A 21,662-nucleotide genomic window follows, 5' to 3' on the forward strand; every position below is an offset into this window, starting at 1 on the left:
TATTCTTTCTTTCCTCTGTCAGGAGTTAGGTTGTACCACATTTATACATTTTTTAAAAAATGCGTTTTATACCCTTTCCCTAGCAATAAATATGGCAGGAAATCTGGGAGGACAAAGTCCAGCATTACCTCCACTGCGATCAAATATTTTAAATCCACCGCTCCCATATGATATATGCCTCCAGCCTTACCTCTATCCCGCAATCCCTGCAGACAAAAAGCAAGACTATTCTTCCAACATGGCATACTGGTGCTGGAGAGAGACAAAGAAACTGCAAGTTGTCAGCCTCTTGGAGGGGTCTGTATATGCGCAGTAGAAATTGTAATCCACCTTGGTTTCTATGGATTGACAATTCCATCTAGACACTTGAGGCAGCTCCATAAATGGTGCCTCAGACTGAGGGAGAAAAATCCACAACTCTGGTTTACACTATGTGAAAACCTCGTTGCAAAGCATCAGTCAGGACCTAATTTTGCTGTCAGGATAGAGCAATCTCACATGCTCACAGCAAAAAGAAACAGATGGCTGGGAGTGGAAGGGAAGGTTTGAAGAGGTGGAAGGGCAAATTGCAAGGCTCTTCCATGCTGTTCCTTAAAGAGCTGGCTTACCTTTCGGTAATTTCTACTGCAGAGAGATACATGATAATAATGTACTTGCCAACTGGCTTACATTTGCAGGATGCATTATACGCAATAATGTATACCATATAACCTTAATAATACATTCTAGTCACTTTAGTATTTATTATATTCAAGTCACTTTTGGAAAACGTTCAACTTGGCAAAAGTTCTATTTATTTTATGGGGAAATCACAGGGGGTTTTTTTGTTTTGTTTTTTTGCTTTTTTGCCCTGCATTTTATCACACACAGAGGAGGAAGCGCACATGAAATGATGTCTCAAAACAAATAAAACATAAAAACCCAGCACATGTCATCACCTTTACGGAGAGTGGGGGAAAGATGCAAGAAAGACAGAGGAGCATTCACACAAATACGCAAAATGTAGGCCACTCTGAGCCTGTGGCATTGGACGCAGTATAAATTTAAATACATGAATAAAAAAACTGTCCTGCATGTCACAAACGTAAGTTTTCCTTTAGTTGCTAAACTTGAATGGCACTTGAAACAAGTGGCCCATGTCTTCAACTCCAACAAGGGCTACAAGCACATGAAATAAATCTCTTTCATGTTACTGAGCATGTTACTGAGATACATGTTACACGTCTATGCATCCTTACCAACCTGAGGATTAGATAAATTAATGGAGGATAAAGCTTTCAACTGCTAACAGTCACAATGGTTATGCTCAGCCTCCGCTGTCGGAGACGGTGCAGGCGGCGGACATTTTAGGTGCCTCCAACTGATATGCATGGATCCTTTTGGACCTGGAGGAGGGTATAACAGGGCCATAACAGGGCAGGGTTATGCTCATGTGCGCTCTGCCACGGGCCAAGGGGATAGGAACAGAATCCCCGCACGAAATGGCCACCACCTGTATGCCTCATCATTGAATACTAGTAGAAACACACAATGCGGTATTTCAAGGAATCTGCTTTAGTGTTCTTCAGTTCTGATAGAAATTCTATCGATGTGTATCGGATATGATTCTTTAAAAAATATAATAATAATCGTTGTCAAAACTGTTGTGCAGTGTTAAGTGCTTTTTGGTTGTAGCTGAGTTCCGCAATAGACATCTTAATGTGTGGGCAGTTTACAACATGCTCCAAAGATCTTCTTGATAAAATCTTCACGAAGTGAAAATATGGCAGAACATCTTCTTACTGTTGCCTGGTGCTTACGCTAACCGAGTGCACTATAACATTCGGCAAAGTAAGTGCTCAGTAATGAAGTTGTTCCTAATAAAATGGGAATCTCTCAGGGCTAAATCATCTCCTTTCAATTCCTCACTACTCAGGTTGCAAAAAAGTAACATGCACCTTTCAATTTTTAAGATCAGCTACAGTGAATTGGGGGAGGGGGGAGATAAAATTTCACAGAAGATGGACATTAGGGTTGATAGTCAAGGCAAACATTTCCTGTCAATTAATCAGAAACTAGTTATTGGGGTGGGGATTTTAGAAGAGAGGGTGTGATGGGCCATGTTGCCCCTGAGTCCGAAGTGGCAAGTTCTGTTTTCACAAATGTCCTTCCTTTTCAGCCTTCTTCCAATTCTGAAAGAGAGAGAGTGTGTGTGTGTGTACAGATAGGGTATCAACCCTCAGGGGAAGAGATTTGATAAACCCCCAAATGATATTAGACTATCAATTCCCATGTGCCATTTTGAAAGAGATTTTTTGTCTTTCTGCCCAGAATCAGGGAGTAAACAGAGGCTTGTGTAATAGATTTAAACCTTTCCTCTGCTTCCCCCATCCCTCAGTTGGGATTTCCGCTTCTCCACTTTGTAATCCTAGCCTTTACCAAACAAGCCAATCATTTATTCTTCTGTAAGCCCCATGTGTAGGATAATATTTCATTGATTTACTCAAAAAGGTTTCTCAGAAGTCATCCTTGCCAAATTAAAATGAAAAGTATTAACTTCTGGTTTTCTATAATCAACGAAAGATTTAAAAATTTCTGGCCCATCAACTACATGAACCACTTACTAATCCAATACTTCTCATCTCACTCTTTCTCCTCATAAGAGTGAAAATACACACACATACAAATACGGTAACTTTCTAATTGTGTCTCCTCTGGCTTCATGATCAAACTTATTTTTGATTGTAACTGAAGCACCATCAAGCTTAATGGAGCTAGTATGAGGCCCTTAAAAGGAAAAGACTTGGGTTCTTTTTATTTTGGAAAAAAGTAAAAAATCAAACAAAAGCAAGAACATCAAATAAAAATACAATATAACCACAAATTAAAAGACAAAAATGAAAAGGAAATGATTGCAGCACTTAGTACATAATGGGTGGGTTTGTGGTACAGTTAATCTTGAAGGAAAGATTCACACACAGCTGTCTCTCACACACCTCAAAACAGTTTAGCGGTCTGCTTGCCAGACTTCCAATTACATGCTGCACTTGTTTTGCTGTTGGAAATTGAGGCTTAATGTGGTCTTTATTAGGTTCCTTTGGTTCAAATGACAGTGCATAGTTTTTAAAGCGTAAGAAAATAAGATATGCTGTGCTGGATCAGGCCAAAGTCTCATCTGTTCTAGCATCCTGTTTTTCACAGCGGTTAAACAGATGCCTATAAGGAAGCCCACAAGTCTCACCATAGCACTTTCTTCCTCCTGTTCCCCAGCAACTAATGTTTATCAGCGTACTGAAGAGGGGCTATTGCGCTCGTGTCTGCATGTAGCAACTGCAGGGATCAGGATGCTGGATTTTATAGGTATTTCGTCTGATCAAACCAGGCTATTACTAAGTCTTTCCTCAGAGTTGCGCAAAATTCAAATGCTTTGTATTTGCTACATTCATATTCCTGCATCTTTTACAAATCAGATACACCATTTACTGCACTGCAGATAAATTTATGTGCCGAAGGCGATCTGAAACTATTAGCATGCAGGCAGTTGCTGTTTGTTAGGGATATAGTACTTATTGTGGGCATCTTTAAGGCAAATGCTTAAAAGGGGTAGATGAATTTTGTGAAGCATAATTCCTCCCTTCCTGTGATATTTGTTCCATCAGTCCACATGCTGTTCGTAAGGCTGAAACATCTGCTTGTAGGCTTGCATCTTCTTCTTCTTCTTCTTCTTCTTCTTCTTCTCCTCCTCCTCCTCCTCCTCCTCCTCCTCCTCCTCCTCCTCCTCCTCCTCCCCCTCTCTGAAGCAATGTCACATTAAAAGACTAAGAGAGGCTCTATTTTTAGGCTTTTTTCTTACAAACGACACAAGAAGAATTATTCTCAAAATAGCAAGTCCATCAAATCAGTTTGCTAAAATTATTTCTTTAAAGTCGCCTGTTCCAAGGCAATGGTGTCCCCCCCCCCTTTTTTTTGGAAGCAGGGGCTTATGATGTATGTCTGTGATTTTCCACATATCTCATCTTGAGAAATTGCCCCATAATGTGATATTTGTGAAATTTCAGGTCTATCAGATGATAGGAACCTAATACCTCCTAATCTTGGGGACAATTTCCTTAACTCATTTCCTTTAATAAAAGTTAGGTGATCAGTGTGTGTGTGTTTTATCCAGGCAATTTTGTGCTAAAACCTAGAGCATATTAGTGAGAAGTACTGAATCAATTATTCCTGAGTTATCAGCGACATTAGATTAGAAACGCAATGGCTTGCTTAGCATTCACAGATCTCTATAATAAAGTATATTACACACACACTTAATGACAGCTATATGCAATCTGAAAAGTTAATAACAACATTGTTTTCCTTTCTTTTTAATTATACTGGTTCATCATATTGTGATTTGCATCAAGGGTGAGATGCTTGCAGCCAGAGGGCTCAGCCGAATTAAATGCATGTGACAGGGGAGCCCAGAGGGAGAGGAGGAAAGGGAGAAATGGACAAAATGGATGGAGTGATGGAAAGAGGCGGGCAGGAGTTCTCTGCAAATGATCAGATCTCTGGCAAGATATCCCTTCCCAAGCAGCCTGCTCAGTAGAGGACGGGGGTGGTGGAGAGAAAGGAGTGGCAAAAAGAGAAAGGGCCCCCCTACCCACTTTGGCCCTGCCCACCACTGCCTGTGGCCCTGTCCACTGTCAGCACGAGGCTCCTAGATTACCCGCATGGAGATGGCCTTCAGAAGGAAAAAGATTATCCATCTGATTAGACAGTGCCATAGATATTTGCTCAGAACAGTGTGCCTCTGATTAACTACCAATTCCTGAGGACATACCTTGCTGCCTTGCTTCTGCAGTCCGACTGATACCTGCTTGTCCTCTGCCAGACATAAAATATGCTGGAGAATGTGGCCTATGTTCTGATCAAGCAAGAGTGCTTCTTATTTTAGGCTCATTACCCTAATGGGTAATTGGGGGGCTAAGGTCATTTAGTCAACTGATTCCTCATAAGCAGGGCCATCCACTCATCAGATCAATCAATATTACTGTTTTAAGGTCAATCAAATCTACAGACTGCAGCAGAGCATCATCTGAAATTCATGTGCACTATATAAAAAGTTACTACCGAGCAAATGCTCCCAGGTGTTTCAAGAAAGGCTTCCATACACACTGCACCCTTAAAGCACACTGTTAGCACGTTCCTTCTCTCCAAGAATTCTGGGCAGTATAGATTACCCCTCACAGAGTTACAATTCACAGCAACCCTTAACAAACTATAGTGCACTGAATTGGGGTTTTTTTTTGGGGGGGGGCTTTCAATGTGGTCTAAAGTACAATTAGGCCATACCCAGTAGCAGAAGGCAGCAACCTCCAAGATTATCTAGCAAACATAAGGTGGCAGAAAATTTTTGCCCAATAAACCCTGTCAGTAAAATCCATTCACTGAGGCCAACTTTCTGTGTGAATTAATGTAATGAGATTGAACTTAATGAGTTTTTAGAAACCCCTCCAATCCTTTGCTTTTATATTGCTAAAGTTGGATTTTACAGAAAAACAGACCACTAAAAAGTTCAATTCTTTGTTAAGTAAAAGGCCTGGTCAGGTTTATTATAATATCCACTTTATAATGTAAGCTAGGATAAGGAACAGGAGTTCCACAGCCTGTGGCCCTCTATTTATTGTTGTTGGACTCCAACTCCCATCAGCCCCAACCAGCATGGCCAACGCTCAGGCATGATGGGAACTGTAGTACAGCACCATAGGTTCTCCAACCCGTGCCAGAACAGGCAAGGGAAATCCAACATTCTATGCTAGAGGAATGTGCACCTTTCCAATTTTAGTAGGCTATGCATGTTCCAGAGAGGCTTTTCCAGAACTCCATACCTCTGATCATTAAAATACTTTGATCAATTGCATAGCGCTTTTACAAAGCGAAGTGAGCCTGCAGTACTTGTGTTAGGCACAACCCTCCTTGATGGAACCGCATGTTAAAAGCTTGTCACTCCTTAGACAGCACTGGACTGATATGAACAGAAAGCCTGTCTTGGCCACTCTTCAGAGCAGTGAATCACATGCCAATAGCAGATCAAGGAACAGGGGTGGGGTGAGGGGCTGAGTCTGATTTCCATAGCCCCCGCTTGCTCATCAATTGAACAGGTATTCATTACTGCCTGTTGCTCTCTTTCTCTTAATTGAGGAAGGGAATGCCAGCTAAAGGTTATGCTCATGGCTTGAGCCCATAAATTATGCAATATCACAGTGTGAAAGGTGCACAGTGTGAAACTGACTGACTGGTTACACACCACATTTCAAACATGTCAAACCAAGGCACCATTCTCCTTTATTAAAATGACTCGTAACACATCTGAGAGAATGGAAGCATGAGCCTTAGCCACTGTGGGTTCCCAGCCAAATCAGAGCTTAAGTAACAGTCTATTACGCCAATTAATTCTAACCTCATAGGATAGCCTTCGGAACTTCCATTCAAATTGGCGTCTCTGTAACATTGCTTTTCCTCCACATTGGGCAGTTTAGAGTTAGAAGCATCGTGCTGCTGTCAGCCTTGGAGTGGGTGGAATGAGAGGCTACAGCTACGCAATACATTCAGGGACGGGTAGGCATAATATATGGACAAGGTACTCCCTGGCTCATGCTTCAGGCTTTTAGCCACTACACCACCCTAGCTCAGTTTATCAGGAAGTCCATCAAGGGTTCATTTGATCAAACCTCTGTTTACGCTGCCCTACTAACAAATGAATGTAGACTCAGAGTAATACTAATTATGGAAAATTGGAAGCTGGAAGATTTACCAGAGACATTCTACATTTTTTATAATAGGGAAAGATGAGGATCTATGTAAAGAAGGGAAGTCTGACTTTCTCTATTTAGCCCTATTTAGGCATTCTTAAATTCTGCACATGGAGGTGATATGCAGGGGAGCATGAATCCCTCACCATAACCTCCCTACTTTGAACATGATTACTATCCTCTCATGATCAGGAATCTGGAGCATGAGGAAGACTGTCATTTCAGCCAAACACACTTAAGAGTCTGCCTTCAGACCTTTCCTCTCAGTACTAAAAGGACAAGGGGATGTGCCAGCACACAGACCCTGCACACATACAATTTTAAGAATATCTGAAGATGGCTATTCCTTGCCTTTCTCCCCTAATAGTAAGTATACTATGACTACTGAGCACACTCGCTCCTCTTTGGACTTTTCTTCAGGGAACTATGTACCCTCCCGCTTAAGACCTTTTCCCCTTAAAAAAAAATTTTTCCCCATACTTGATGCTTCCCCAAGCCTGCTGATTATCTCCCCCTTGTATGAGAGGGGTGCCCTTTTCGCTGCACAAGCAATTATCCTCGTCCTCTGAACATCATTCAGGTCCTGGCTATTGTTTCCTTCTATGCTACGAACAAGGTGGGTTTCCTATGGTTTAATTACAGTGCACTCTCTGTTGCAGTTATTGTTAAATAATTAGGAGCTAGGAAAAAAGTCTCTACGTACTACAAATCACCTCGCAATCTACCCAAGAGCGCCCCCAGGGCTGTTGCCTCCATGCCAGGCTTGTGGAGTCTGCAGAGGCAGCTGATTATAGTCAGGAGGATGCTCAGCTGGATATCCCTTTGAATGAACCCACCAGAACTGCTTCTTATGTTAACAAGCCTTATTTTTTCTTCCCGGGCCACCCAACCTCTCTGCTCTCGCGCTGCTCCCTTAGCGCACCTCCCGCAACGTTCTGCAGCTCGCGCCGCAAAGCCTTTCTGCCCGATCACGACACTGTCGTAAGCGGCGGTAATAAAGCAGCAGTCTCCATCCCGGAAGTCGGGGTCCGCCTTCGCGCTTTACGTCGCGCCTTAAGCCGGAAGTATCAGGAGACGGCGTTTCGTTTCGTTTTGTTTACTGTCTCCGCGTCGCTTGTTCTCGGCTGTCGCTGGGGAGGCGGTGGCGGCAGCATGGACAGGAAGAAGCCGCTGGATGTTACGGTTTCCTCGGTGAGTGGCGAAAGGGGGGGACCTATAGGGTCCCGGACACACACACACACGCCGCCGGGGACTGAGCTGGAAGGCCCAGCCTCTGCTGGAAGGGGCGCTCTGCACATGCTCGGGGGTACTTGGAAAACCCAGCATTACTACCTTTGGCATGACAGAAGAAGTTGCCGCCCTTGCACAGGCTAAGCTGCAGGAAACAAATGGCTTCTTTGTGCCACTTTACATGTGCCCTTAAGCTCTAATTTACTTGTCTTTTTTATTTTTACGGTCATAAATTGCTTTAAACAGTTAATATTGTGGTTTTAATGCTGTAACCTGCCTCGGGGCCTTAGAGTTGAAGGGGGCGTGTAGTAAGAATACTGTATCTACCTTTCGACATTAGGGTTGATTGCCAGGTACCAATTAAGCCCCTTTTCTTTTACACCTCAACTCCTCTGCTAATCCCAAGGGCCTCCCTTGATGGCGAAGCTTTCAGATTGTCAAGACCATCTTGACAGTTCCTGGGCTCTTTAAATGCAAAGAGGTCCTGGTGAGAATGTAACTTTCCAGCTCTTTCCATGTCCCAATAATTCAAATATTTCGGAAAGCGTTGTTAAGGGTAGAGGAAACCCAATTAGGTTTTAGGGTCATTTTTAGGTCTAGCTCTTGACTTCATTTTAAAATGTTTGGCTGCCCAGAGTACAATAAGATTTTTATGCTGTTGATGTAGACAGCTATCGGACCTGTTCATTCAATCCAACCAGAATGTACTACTCTTAAGTGAAGTACAGACCAGTGTTTTCAGAAGTGATCCCACCATTGGCTCCCAGTACATTTCTGGGCACAATTCAAAGCGTTGGTGTTGACCTTTAAAGCTCTAAACGGCCTTGGCCCAGTATACCTGAAGGAGTGTATCCACGGCCATTGTTCAGCCCGGACACTGAGGTCCAGCGCCAAGGGCCTTCTGGCGGTTCCCTCACTGCCAGAAGTGAAGTTACAGGCAACTAGGCAGATGGCCTTCTCGGTAGTGGCGCCTGCCCTGTGGAACGCCCTCCCATGAGATGTCAAAGAAATAAACAACTATCTGGCTTTTAGAAGACATGTGAAGGCAGCTTTGTTTAGGGAAGCTTTTAATATTTGATGAATTACTGTATTTTAATATTTTGCTGGAAGCCACCCAGAGTGGCTGGAGAAACCCAGCTGGATGGGTGGGCTATAAATTATTATTATTATTATACATGAAAATTCTGAGCAGTCGGTCAGACACCAGAGCTAACCCACTGCTGTGTTGCAGAATTCTCAGGATTAAATTTTTATTCACATTTTTTGGTTTGTTTGCATAAAAGAAACACTTGGGTAGTAATATGCAATGTCTGATAAGATGTATATTCTCTTAGGAATATCAATATTCTGCTTGATCAAGTATATTGATTGGGAAAGTGAGCTGGGACTGACAATCTCATCAATGCCCCACCCCCTGCAAATCTTTTTTCAAATCACTGATTAAAAATGACAGTGTATGCTATAATGTTCCATAAAATAAACTGTGTTGCAATTTAGTGCTTTAAATTGGAGGTTGGAAACCTTTTCAGCTTGCTAAGTTGTGTTCTTACATTCTCCACACCCCGCCGAACCACCGTGATAGGAAGGAAATAACATCAGGTGACCCATTTTCATTTGCTGCCAAGAATGATCCCAGTCAATGAAAGTGTGGCATATCAATTGAGTTATCAAAATAATCAAGTTTTATCTGAGGTAATCAAATACCCCAAGCCGGAATTAAGATTGCCGGAAGAAATATCAACAACCTCAGATATGCAGATGACACAACCTTAATGGCAGAAAGTGAGGAGCAATTAAAGAACCTTTTAATGAGGGTGAAAGAGGAGAGCGCAAAATATGGTCTGAAGCTCAACATAAAAAAAAAACCAAGATCATGGCCACTGGTCCCATCACCTCCTGGCGAATAGAAGGGGAAGAAATGGAGGCAGTGAGAGATTTTACTTTCTTGGGCTCCTTGGTCACTGCAGATGGTGACAGCAGTCACGAAATTAAAAGACGCCTGCTTCTTGGGAGAAAAGCAATGACAAACCTAGACAGCATCTTAAAAAGCAGAGACATCACCTTGCCTACAAAGGTCCGTATAGTTAAAGCTATGGTTTTCCCAGTAGTGATGTATGGAAGTGAGAGCTGGACCATAAAGAAGGCTGATCGCCAAAGAATTTATGCTTTTGAATTATGGTGCTGGAGGAGACTCTTGAGAGTCCCATGGACTGCAAGAAGATCAAACCTATCCATTCTGAAGGAAATCAGCCCTGAGCGCTCACTGGAGGGACAGATCGTGAAGCTGAGGCTCCAATACTTTGGCCACCTCATGAGAAGAAAAGAATCCTTGGAAAAGACCCTGATGTTGGGAAAGATTGAGGGCACTAGGAGAAGGGGATGACCGAGGACGAGATGGTTGGACAGTGTTCTCGAAGCTACAAACATGAGTTTGACCAAACTGCGGGAGGCAGTGCAAGACAGGAGTGCCTGGCGTGCTCTGGTCCATGGGGTCACAAAGAGTCGGGCACGACTAAACGACTAAACAACAACAATCAAATACCAGTCCTTGTCTTTTTGTAAGGCTATAGGTTAAAGAACATCTGAATCTAGAACTGCTTATTACTCCTATATTATATTGGGTCTATTTCTACCCAAACGTTGTATGGCGTAAAGTTTTGTCAACCCTCACTTTATATGCATTTGCACTTGTCACCTTACTAGTATTTTATTTTTTCAAGGTTGCAAGTATTTCAGTTGCTTGGCTATAGTTGCAAATTCATGTTCTTTTCCACCGAGACTCATTTAAAGTTCTTTATTGTCTTGCTAAATGGAAAATTGTCTTTCTTTTCTGATGCAGCTCATAGACTTGAAAGCTGAACTTTTCCGAAAACAGGAAGAATTCAAAAAAGAAAAACTTCTGAAAGATGCTGGAGTCCCTGTAAAACCTAAAGCAACAAACAAGGTAGAGTTTGTTTACAATTCAATCCTATAACAGTCTGCTCAGAAATAAGTTACAGGTAGGTAGCCGTGTTGGTCTGCCGTAGTTGAAACAAAATAAAAAAAATTCTTTCCAGTAGCACCTTAGAGACCAACTAAGTGTGTTGTTGGTATGAGCTTTTGTGTGCATGCACACTTCACATGAAAGCTCATACCAATAACAAACTTAGTTGGTCTCTAAGGTGCTACTGGAAGGAATTTTTAAATTTTGCTCAGAAATAGGTTTGCTGAATTCAATGGGAATTATACATAGGATTGCAGCCTACAACTTAATAACCTTGTTGAATTTGGTGGGATTCTTAATTCAAGAGTGATCTTCTCCTTGAACAGCTGCCTGAAATTCTGAACAGTAGTTTCCAGAAATGTGACAGGCTCAAAGCTAATGAGCTAAAAAGATGCAATTTGAGGAATTGTGTAAACTGACATTCAATAATTTTGTAGTTCTCTATACCACAGAGTAGAGCTTTTTGTTTTAAGAAGGGGAACCTGTAGAACCCCATGCTACTGTTAGGCAACTTACTTGCAAACCATTTATTACATTTAGGAAGAGCTCTGTAGGAATGGAAAGCTTTGGTGCGCTTGATATAGGCAAGGGGCCTTATGTCACACACCTGAGCTCTGATGTGTTTAGAACTGGCCAGTACTGGAGCCTAGATGATGGAAAGATCTACGTTTTTTAAAGATAAAAAATAAAAGCCTGCTGGATCAGGTCAAAAGTCCATCTAGTCCAGCATCCTGTTCTCACAGTAGCCAACCAGATGCCTTTGGGAAGCACACAAGTAGAATCTGAGTGGAACATCGCTCTCCGCTCTTGCTGTTTTCAGAGACTGGTGTTCAAAAGCTTGCTGCCTCTTACAATGGAGGTGTTGGCTGTTCTACGACTATTTGTGATAACTGAACTCTGGTATAGTATTTATGTTTCATTTTGAAAACTTAATGTTGCAGAAGCCGAGCATTTGGACTAAACAGAATAAAGGTGTTTCAGATCGATCTGAGAAAGATGCTGAACAAAAGATAGAAGAGCAACAAACATTGGACAAATCAAGGTAATACTTCTGAGAAGGGCAGACGTAAAATTTTATTAGTCTGGTTACATATTATACACTGAACAAATGTAAAATAGGATTGTGTGTTTCAGAGCTGATGCTTAATTTCTGCTTCTGAAATTAGTTGTTCTGAACTTTTGCAGCCCTAGGCTTGAATGCCTATGCTATAGACAATCATTTCTCTGACACCAAGTGTGTAACCATTTGTGCATCTGGTACCACAGGTTGCCTGTTAAAATACAGTCAATTTCTATGGTTGTGATTTATCATACAGTTTGCACACGAGAAAGTTCAGATTCAGGCATGTGCTCTCTTGAAATACATCCCCAACTTTGTAGGATGCTCATAAGCATTTTTGCTCAGAAGTCTTAGTTCCCTTCAGTGGGTCATTCGTCCCTAGGAAGTGCTCAGGGGTGAAGTCTCCTATCCTATAAGAAGAATAAGTAATGTTCTTCATTCTCCGTGTGAGGGGAGTGTAACACTCTTTGCATTTCGACAATTATATACAGCTTCATATTCTTGGAGGTTTGGTGTCTTTCCAACTGGGACTAGTAGTATCCCTCTTTTCCCATCTCCTTGTTCCTGAGGGCACTAAGGAACAAATGGCTTGGAACGTACAGGCAAATTCATTAAAAACTCTGGCATTACAGAAAAGGAAGGAAGTAATGTGCACAGAGAAGAGAGAATTGTGCTTGCAGCTAGGGCTCCTGTTGTTTCTACCAAAATAAGTTGCTTTATTAAACCGGGCAGTTTCTCTCTAGCATTCCTACATTTTGATAGTGCCCATGGCTTTGATTATTGCCTTCTGGGCCTCTAGGAAAGCACTATAGCCTCTTTTTTTAAAAAAAGTTAAGTTTCCTCCATCTGATTCCTCCTGAGAGGTCCTTGTATATATGCATGCCCATGATTGTGTGGAGGATGTTGCTGTTCTCTCAGCAGCTACAGCAGTAGTGACCCAGTGTTCTCACCATTCCACACTTGGGAATCAAAAATGCCCCTGTTGCTGCTAGTTTAGGTCGCATAGGCTGCCTTAAGAGGCAATGATGTAAGAAATGAAATCTTTCTCCCATATCCATAATGGCAAAAGACTTCTTGCTTTCTAATGGTTAACTGAAAGGGATGTGTTCCTGTGTTTTGTAGGCAGAAACTAGAAGAGAAAGCACTGCTCTATGAGAAGATGACAAAAGGAGACTTTCCAGGTGAGTGAAAGCCGCCTTCTTTATGTACAGAAAAAATGGCAACCTATCTCCCTAGGATTGCTTGTCAGACACTGTTTTCTGCGCATTGTCATGTAGTGTGGTCAAGGGCATTGTTGGCAGCAGTAGAGCTGATTGCTGCAATTTTATATTGACTCCTCTCTCGGCTGGGTCCTTTTGATATCTGTCATTTACAGATTGATTTTTCTGTTTTAGATGAAGAAACCGAGGATTTGTACCTTGTAGATTTCACCCAGAAGATTATAGACAAACGGCGAGAAGTACAGGAGCTGTGTGCAAATGAAGCTGCTAGAAAGGCAGCAGAGAAGGCAAACAGGGAAGAAGAGAGACTTTCTGAAGCAGAAATTCCACCTCTTCAGGACCCCACTGAAGAATGGTTTGTAGTAGCATTGTGGTGGTTCAATCTTGTTTTATATGATTTCTCTGCAATTACTACCATCACTCCCATACTACCTCCCACACAGAGAACATCTCTTAACTGAAGGATACTACTAATCTATAGTTAACTTTCTTACCTATGAGGAAACATTATTCCATGTTTTTCCCTTGCAAAAGAATTTCCAGTAGGTTATGCTTTTCATATTAAGGGTGATTCAGTTGTTCATTTTCCTTGGTTAGATGTTGCATTAATTTCACCCCCTCCATTTAGAATAGAGTTCAGTCATATTTTTGAACAGCATTTTTAAGTTTGATTCATATGCAGAAGCCATTAAATGAACCCGCTGAAATTCTGTTCACTGGTCTCCTATCAGTTGTATACACATCTCTTAGATAAACAGCCACCTTTCCCTTTTTAGTAGCAATATTTTCATAAAACAAAAGTGCATACTTTTTTAAAGCATTTGTCAGCCTCTCTTAAGACTTCTGTGAACTTGTTGGCCCATAATATTCAACTGCTATTTTCCTAGCTTGCCTGGAGCTGCTTGTGTTACAGAAGTTAAATTTCTGGATATTTAAATTTACTTTAGATGTAAAAGCACACATTTTGCAAACAGTCATCTAAGTACTACAAACAACTCATAAATTGTTTTCCGGTGAATGTGTAAGAAAAGTGTTGAGATGCTGCAGGTTTTCTCCCCCCCAAAAAACACACAAAAATCTGTCCTCAGAGTTGGAAAACACTGTGATAAACAGAAATTGGATACCCACCAGCAAATGCTCCGGGGGGGGGGGGGGATAGAGATAGAGGGAGCTACTCCTGGATCCTTGGCATTCTTGTGAAAAACAACATAATGAAAGCATAACTCATTAATAGCTAATAATTAGCACTACATGCTAGTCCCAATAACACTTTGGACAGCTATGTGTCTGTGTACTCTAAATAATTTGGAGCATTAAACACTAAATTTTACTGCGAGTATTAATGGGCAGCATTTACTGCTCCTTGTCTGGATCTTGAACAGTTTTCGATAAGAGAAGTAACTGAGAAACAGTTTTACATTAAAAGAACATTGACAGACCTTCTGCTTTGCATTTGTGTTCAGCTTTCATTAAAATAGTGGAATAAATGTACAGTAGAAGCGATCCTTAAATGAGTCTTGAAAAATATTGTTTCAAATTCAATACTTGTATGGGAAGTCGATGCTGCATCATTATTTTCGCCACAGGGAGCAGGCCCTATGTGCCAGTTTAGATGCAGGCTATTGTACATTTTTAATGGTTCTCTTAACTACCTTATCACAAAAGCAAGCAGCTGAATTACAGTGAGTTTTAGAAATGGTGACTCTCCTAAATGTAGGGAAAGGATGCTCTGTTAAACTTGTGATTGCTAACATTTATGGTGAGGTAACTAAAGGATTGTTCTATGCAAGGTAGGCCTATTACATGTAATTATTTGTTTCTTTATTTTCTGAGTTATAAATCAGACTCTGACTTCTGTGTACAGTAAAGCTGTTTTTCCATTAAATTCTAGGGTAGATTATGTGGATTCCTTGGGCCGTTCTAGGCGCTGTATGAAGAAAGATTTGCCACATCTGCTTCAAATGGATAAAGACCTTCAGGGAAAGAGGTGATGCTTGTACAGTACTAAATTAAATAGCTGTTTTTTTCTTTCACATATGGAATGGTGGGGTATGGGTACTCGTCCAGTTGGACTCCGATGGAAAATGTTCCATGTTCACAGAAGAGTACATCCAGCTGTTTCTTTACCCCATGTCCTAAGCCCTGCGCAGGTTCCTGAAGAATCTTGTTTCGTTTGAGCTAAGTGGACACTTGATTTTTTTTTTTGTATGTGTAGAGAACAAATTCTGCATAAATACATGAAAAAGCTTCTAGGAGATGAGCAAGTTGACAAATTTGTCTATGCATTCTGGTCAAATCTGTGTTTGCAGCCAAGTTAGCAATATTATAATGCTTCTTGTCGATTATCAGCTTGGGGAAATCAGGGGTGACTAATTTTTTGGCTGGAAATGTACTGGGAGCCAATGTAGGTCTTTCAGGACCAGTGTCATATGGTCTCTGCGGCCACTCCCAGTCACCAGTCTAGCTACCACATTCTGGAGTAGTTGTAGTTTCCGGGTCACCTTCAAAGGTAGCCCCACATAGAGCGCATTGCAGTAGTCCAAGCGGGAGATAACCAGAGCATGCACCACTCTGGTGAGACAGTCTGCGGGCAATAAAATTGAATTTTAATGTGTCCTAATGAAACCTAGAGGAGTCTGGCATTTTCTCCTCTTAGATAAATGCATTTCAAATCTTTTTGATCAAGTCAAGGACACAATGTTCTATTAAGTAGAACTTGATTTGTTTTTCCATTATTGAAGTCTTACGATAACCTGGCAAAATGGGCATTTTAGGAAAGCTAATCGCATGAGTTATTAAGCAATTGGCTCATTCATTTTTTTCCATAGCTAAGTAGGAAAAATAAAAAGATATTGAAATGTAACTCTGTTGATCTGATGAGGGTAGCTTGCCGAATTACTTTATCTTCTGTTTATTCCATCTTTGCTTCTCATCAAGAGAATGCCTTCTGCAGAGAAATGTGAACACTTGGCAGTGGGAGCTATTTCATCTATTTTTAGGAATTTTCCAGTTTTTTCTCTTAACATTTTTTAATCTTTTAGGTAACGAATGAAATGCTTTTTTAGGCAGGACTTTACAGCACCATGTTAGCGGCACATTGATCCCTCAAAATAGTTTCTGAAAGCTATGTAACAATTTACAGTATTTACAAGTAATTACAATGCCTTTATATTGTAGAATGTACAACTCAAAGGACATGTAGAGGAAAAAAAATTGATGGCTGCTCTGCAAGTGCCTTGGCAGTTCAGCAGAATGTCTACCCAGAGGTGCTCCAAGGCTCTTAGAGAGCTGCTGTTATAGGGCATTGTGCTTTTAGATGAGATATACTCAATTGGTTTTGGGATTTCTCACTCGCAAACCATTTCTCACTCATAAACTCTTAAGGGATGCTTCCCTCCCCCTTAGGCAAATGACAGAAGAGAAGACTTTGTTGTCTGAAGATATGAGAAAGGAGCTTCAGCATCAGCAGTGGGAAAGGGAAGAAGAAGAAGCCCTAAAGAAACCTATGGGGCCAATGCATTATGAGGACATTAGAGAAAATGGTGCGTATTCTTAACTGTGCATGCAGATCTGCCTTGAGAAATGAGATGCGCTTCTGCTTCTATTGCATAAATAGATTCATTTCAGTATATCTTGTCGATCAAGGCCGTATCCTGATTTTTTTAATCAAGGTGATCATCAGTGTGCAGAATTCACAGGATGCTATAATTAAATGTGGGGGAAATTGGGAAGTCCCGTAAACTTATACCAAATCCTATAATAATAAATATTATTTATTATTATTATTTGTGCCCTGCCCTTCTGGCTGAGTCTCCCCAGCCACTCTGGGCGGCTCCCAATCGAGTGTTAAAACAATACAGCATTAAATATTAAAAACTTCCCGAAACAGGTATTTAATGATAATACATCTCACATCTTTAACCTAATTAGTGATTAAAATGTGTATATGCTGCTGTATCATAAAAATGTATCACAGCAGTTTACAACAACATATAAAAACATAAAGCCATACAATAAAATCATAAAGTTTAAACTTGATCCAGAGTGACTATTGTCAGAAGAGTAGAATTTCTCTGTCCCCATCCTTCATCCATTGAAAGTGGGGGAAATCCATTGAAAAAAGATGGTTAAGATCAGGCATCCCCAAACTTCGGCCCTCCAGATGTTTTGGACTACAATTCCCATCTTCCCCGACCACTGGTCCTGTTAGCTAGGGATCATGGGAGTTGTAGGCCAAAACATCTGGAGGGCCGCAGTTTGGGGATGCCTGGTTAAGATTGTTGTGATGTGAGTATTCTGTGTGTATTTGGAGGTGTAATAAACAGGTTACTATTCTGCTTCATTGAAAACTGACTTAATAAGCAAGCACTGTCTTCCTTTGCCTAGGGAGGGTTGTAGGTCAGTGGTAGAACACATGCTTTATTTTTTTTTCAAAAGATCCCTGCTTAATTCCCTGGCATCTCCAGGTAGGGATAGGAAAGACTCCTGTCTGCAGCCCTGGAGAACTGCAGATCACTCTAGGTAAAACAGAGCTAGATGGATTGGTCATCTGATTCAGTACTCTTCTGTGTTCCTGTGACTGATGTTGAATATCATCCTAAGAGGCAACTCTCTGTATCCCAATATCCCTGTAATGTAGGATGAATTTATAACACTGTACCAAAAAAAAAAATCTTCCTTTCAGAGGCCAGACAGCTTGGTGTTGGTTACTTTGCCTTTGCCCGTGATCAGGCTTTGAGGAGAAAGCAAATGGAAACCTTAGAAATGCTAAGAGAACAGGTATGAAGTTTAAGTGTTTACAATTGTGCTGGGGGGGGGGGGATATGTTCCACTATGTAGCTTTTCCTTGGGTATTGTATGGTTGGTGCATACGAGCAGATTGATAGAGTAACCTAAAATGTCCAGTGCCAGTCTTTTGAAAGATGTGTAGTAATCGTAACTGAATCAAGAACTGCCAATATGTGTCCGAATTATTATTGTGATATCTGTGGGTAATGAATCTCCGTGTGTGCAAATGTGGGGAGATTAAAACTTCAAATTGGCTTGCAGTTTATGCTTCAGGTTTAGGTGCAGAAATTTATGCAGAAGCTCAAGTTTCCCAAATAGATTTCTTAGTGTGACTTCGATTTAAAATACTCATTTCTTTTCTAAACCCAATACTTTTTAGTTGTGTGACTGCAATGAAAAACTTGTACGCCCTACTGTTTGTTTTATGGCTGTCTGATCATACATACGAAGGTTTTACTATCATGCCTTAGTAATTATTTGGTCACTTATAGAAGTGTTTGCAATATCAGAGTTTGGATTTGAAAAATATGGGGGGGGGGAATTGGTTGAAATAAACTACATGGCTGTTGAGTAGTGTCTGTGTAAGTAAGCAGTTAATTATTGGAAATAGCAATGTAAATCACTTGCTACTGACTACATAAATCAATTGTCATTGACTTTTCTAAGACTACAGACCAGAGAGCAAAACGTGAACATTTAGCAGAGAAACGTAAGGCTGTTCTGGAAGCCAGGCTGTCCAAGCTTCGAGCGAAAAAGCGATTGAAAGAAGGTGACACAAAGGAAAATGGAGGTACTTTCTCTATAAATTTCCTTAAATGCAGAGAACAAAGGATCCACATCTGTATTCATCAAACTGAACTGTTAATGAGGACCTAGTTGACACTAATCATAAGACCAATATTTCATCTCTGCATCAAATACAAATATTTTATTGCGGGGTTTTTTCAGATGGTATTCAGAATCAATTTTCTGAGGGTTAAATCTCACTAAGCAGCACTCCCAGAAGACCCATTGAAATAAATTGACTTAAGTTAGTCATGATTTCATTGGGACTTCTCAGAGTATGGCTTGGTCAGATAAAACCTTGAATCCAAAATGATGTTCACTTAGAGAATGGGTGTTAGAGAGGGATAAGTTGTTGGGAATCTCTACTTCAAGACACTTTCTGATGCCAAGAGGCTGGGGAAGTCTGGCAAAAGTGAAGATCATGATGCATCTTCAGAATATAGAACCAGGTGGAGAAACCTTTTGGCTCTATGGTCCAGATTTTTATCAGTATCAGCCTTGTGAGTAAAATTTGATAGGTATGCAAAACTGGCCACCCATTAAAATCACCTCTGCAGCTTTTCAAAGTCCTATTTGAATCAGCCTCTCCCCTCCTGGTTCAAGTGGTGCTTTGCTCTACTTCTCCTTTAAGTGGGCGGCAGGAGTAATGCCCCTCTCCTCCCTGCTTAAAGGAGAAAGGAAAGGGCTTTAATCTCTGTTCATCAGCATATTAAATCCTGCTGCATGGTGCTGTTTGCAGCTGGGAACAGGGCAGTGGAACCTATTCAGGATTCAACACTGCCATGCTGATGGGTGGGCGTAGTTATGGGGAGAGGGCATGACAGGCCAAGATGGGCCCATGGACTGGAAGTTCCCCACCTGTGATATTGGGGTATATTAAGTAGAAGGAACCTTTGACCCAGCAGATGCTGCTGAACTACAACTCCCATCTTTCCTGACCATTAGCCAGGCTTGTTATGGCTGATAGAAACTTTAGTTCAGCAACATCTGCAGGGCCAAAAATTATCTGAAGTGTAGGAAACTATAGTGAAATATTTTCAGTCTTGCTTAGTTCCCCCCCCCTTGTTATTCCAATGCAGCCTTTAAAAGATACATTGCTAAGGAGCATTTGAGCTATCTATTGAAATGCTAGGGGTTTAATTTATTTTTTCTTCAGTTTCTTCCTTTGTCGTGATTTAATCTACAGCAATTTTATTTGCGGGGTGGGGACTAAACATCCCAGTGAGATGCTTTCCGCCCCTGCCCCCCCGATTAGGTAATGCTTCAGAGTGTCAACTTGTAGCATGGCAGTAGCTTGTTGAATTATCTCCTGGCTCAAGTAAAATTTGTTTTAATAATCTTTATCTCCACTAAAACAGAAGGAGAAGTTGCTATGCCAGCAGCAGCTGAATCCAAGCCCATTGAAGTGCCAAGCGTTTCCGCGGAAAATAGAAAAGTGGAAGTGATCATTCAGGAAAGGAAAGATACAAAGCCTGGCGTGCCCTATGTCCGAGAGTGGGATAGAGGCAAAGGTAAGGACTTGAAATGTGCATCAGCTTAGCATGGTATAAAAAACTTTTGGATGGTGAGCTGCTCATACTGTGTCAGTATAATCTCTGCTTTGGTGGGCTGGTACCATTTCAGGTGAAGGAATGTCATGTTGTGATAGTCCTGCATAGAAAAAAAGAAAAGAAGGCACTACATTTCATGTGGAATTGAATTTAAGGTGTTTGGGGAGAAGGCTATGCTACCTCTCTATTCATTAGGCAAAAATAGAAAACATTTTAGCCTTACCTTCTTTCTGTTGTCATAGGTGCTCCTTGATTCCCTTGAGGACTTCTTAGTGAAAAATTGTCACCTGAAATAAGAACTTACTTCAACAGGCGACATTGTTCTCAAAAGATTTATTCCCTACCAAAACCACTAGAGGGCACACCATGCAAGAGCAATGTTAACACATTCGTAGCGTTTATTGTGGCCATGCGCCAGTGTGACCAAGTATGGGTTAATGGAAGAGTTTGATGGTTAAGCATAGTATGTAAAATAATAATAATTCAGCTTGCTCTTTTTTTTCCCTCCTTCCCGTTCATAGAATTCACTTTTGGACTGTGGTCAAAGAAGCAGGAAGATCTCAGAAATGAACGAGACCCAGAATTTGCACCTCCCTCTGCTTATTTTATGGGTCAAAAGAGAACGCATGACTTTAGAAGACAGAATTGGAACAAGCCTGGAACCTCATATGAAAAAACAGGAAACCTGACAGGAAACCTGCCATCCCCATCAACTGAACCTTACAGTAGCAGCTCACAGAGCAATCAATTCCCCCCCACTCAGGAACATGACAGTGAACTGCAAAATCAGCAGCCGGCTTACCAGACTTTAGATGACATGCTGTCGTACTATAAACAAGTAACATGAGCTTTAGATGTTTTGAAATTGATCACCAAACAGTGTTTGGGATTCTCACTTTTCATTTTGTTTTAAAGCTCAAGAGAAAAGGTGTTTTGGTAGGATATATATCACATGCCTTTTGTCATGTATGCATCTTACTGCAGCCCTTGTGCTACTTCTGTCCCCACTAGCATTAAAGGTTTATGTTTCTAAAGGTTATTGCTATAGTATCCTGTATTCGCTGCCATTTCCACTGCTGTTTGCTTCACCATAAATACGATGACTAAGATCCAAGGGCCTCCTCTAAGGCTTTGGACCTGAAGAGCGGGACTGATGACTCTCTTAAAAAGTGGTATGCATACCCAGAAAGAGGCCACCATGCTATTTTGTGAACTGCTTTTGAAAATCACCTTAGTTTTTGAAATGTAGTTTATTATTTAGCGTGACAGGCT

General features: G+C 41.2%; 1 protein-coding gene and 1 long non-coding RNA gene across 2 annotated transcripts; one reads left to right on the forward strand and one right to left on the reverse strand.

The window, feature by feature from the left end:
- Positions 1-719: 719 nt before the first annotated feature.
- LOC148686953 (uncharacterized) lies at positions 720-7,731 on the reverse strand. The gene is made up of 2 exons (XR_015948464.1): positions 7,477-7,731; positions 720-2,171 (listed from the first exon to the last, which is right to left on the reverse strand). It is a non-coding gene; the product is annotated as an uncharacterized LOC148686953 (long non-coding RNA).
- CCDC174 (coiled-coil domain containing 174) lies at positions 7,697-21,429 on the forward strand. The gene is made up of 11 exons (XM_035106519.3): positions 7,697-7,964; positions 10,843-10,947; positions 11,928-12,028; positions 13,169-13,227; positions 13,441-13,621; positions 15,158-15,253; positions 16,672-16,808; positions 17,951-18,045; positions 18,721-18,844; positions 20,199-20,351; positions 20,912-21,429. The coding sequence occupies exons 1-11, from the start codon at positions 7,926-7,928 to the stop codon at positions 21,235-21,237; spliced, it is 1,416 nt and encodes a 471-aa protein (XP_034962410.3). The 5' UTR covers positions 7,697-7,925; the 3' UTR covers positions 21,238-21,429.
- The last annotated feature ends 233 nt before the right edge of the window (positions 21,430-21,662 follow it).

This window comes from Zootoca vivipara, chromosome 2 (assembly GCF_965207765.1).
Source record: "Zootoca vivipara chromosome 2, rZooViv2.hap1.1, whole genome shotgun sequence".
Classification (NCBI taxonomy): domain Eukaryota; kingdom Metazoa; phylum Chordata; class Lepidosauria; order Squamata; family Lacertidae; genus Zootoca; species Zootoca vivipara.

Bases quoted from the DNA above. Each gene is read 5' to 3' on its own strand.
- CCDC174 (XM_035106519.3), top strand. From the start codon at position 7,926: ATGGACAGGAAGAAGCCGCTGGATGTTACGGTTTCCTCG. The intron at 10,948-11,927 runs GTAGAGTTTGTT...TTAATGTTGCAG, and splicing joins AACCTAAAGCAACAAACAAG to AAGCCGAGCATTTGGACTAA. The intron at 15,254-16,671 runs GTGATGCTTGTA...CCTCCCCCTTAG, and splicing joins AAAGACCTTCAGGGAAAGAG to GCAAATGACAGAAGAGAAGA.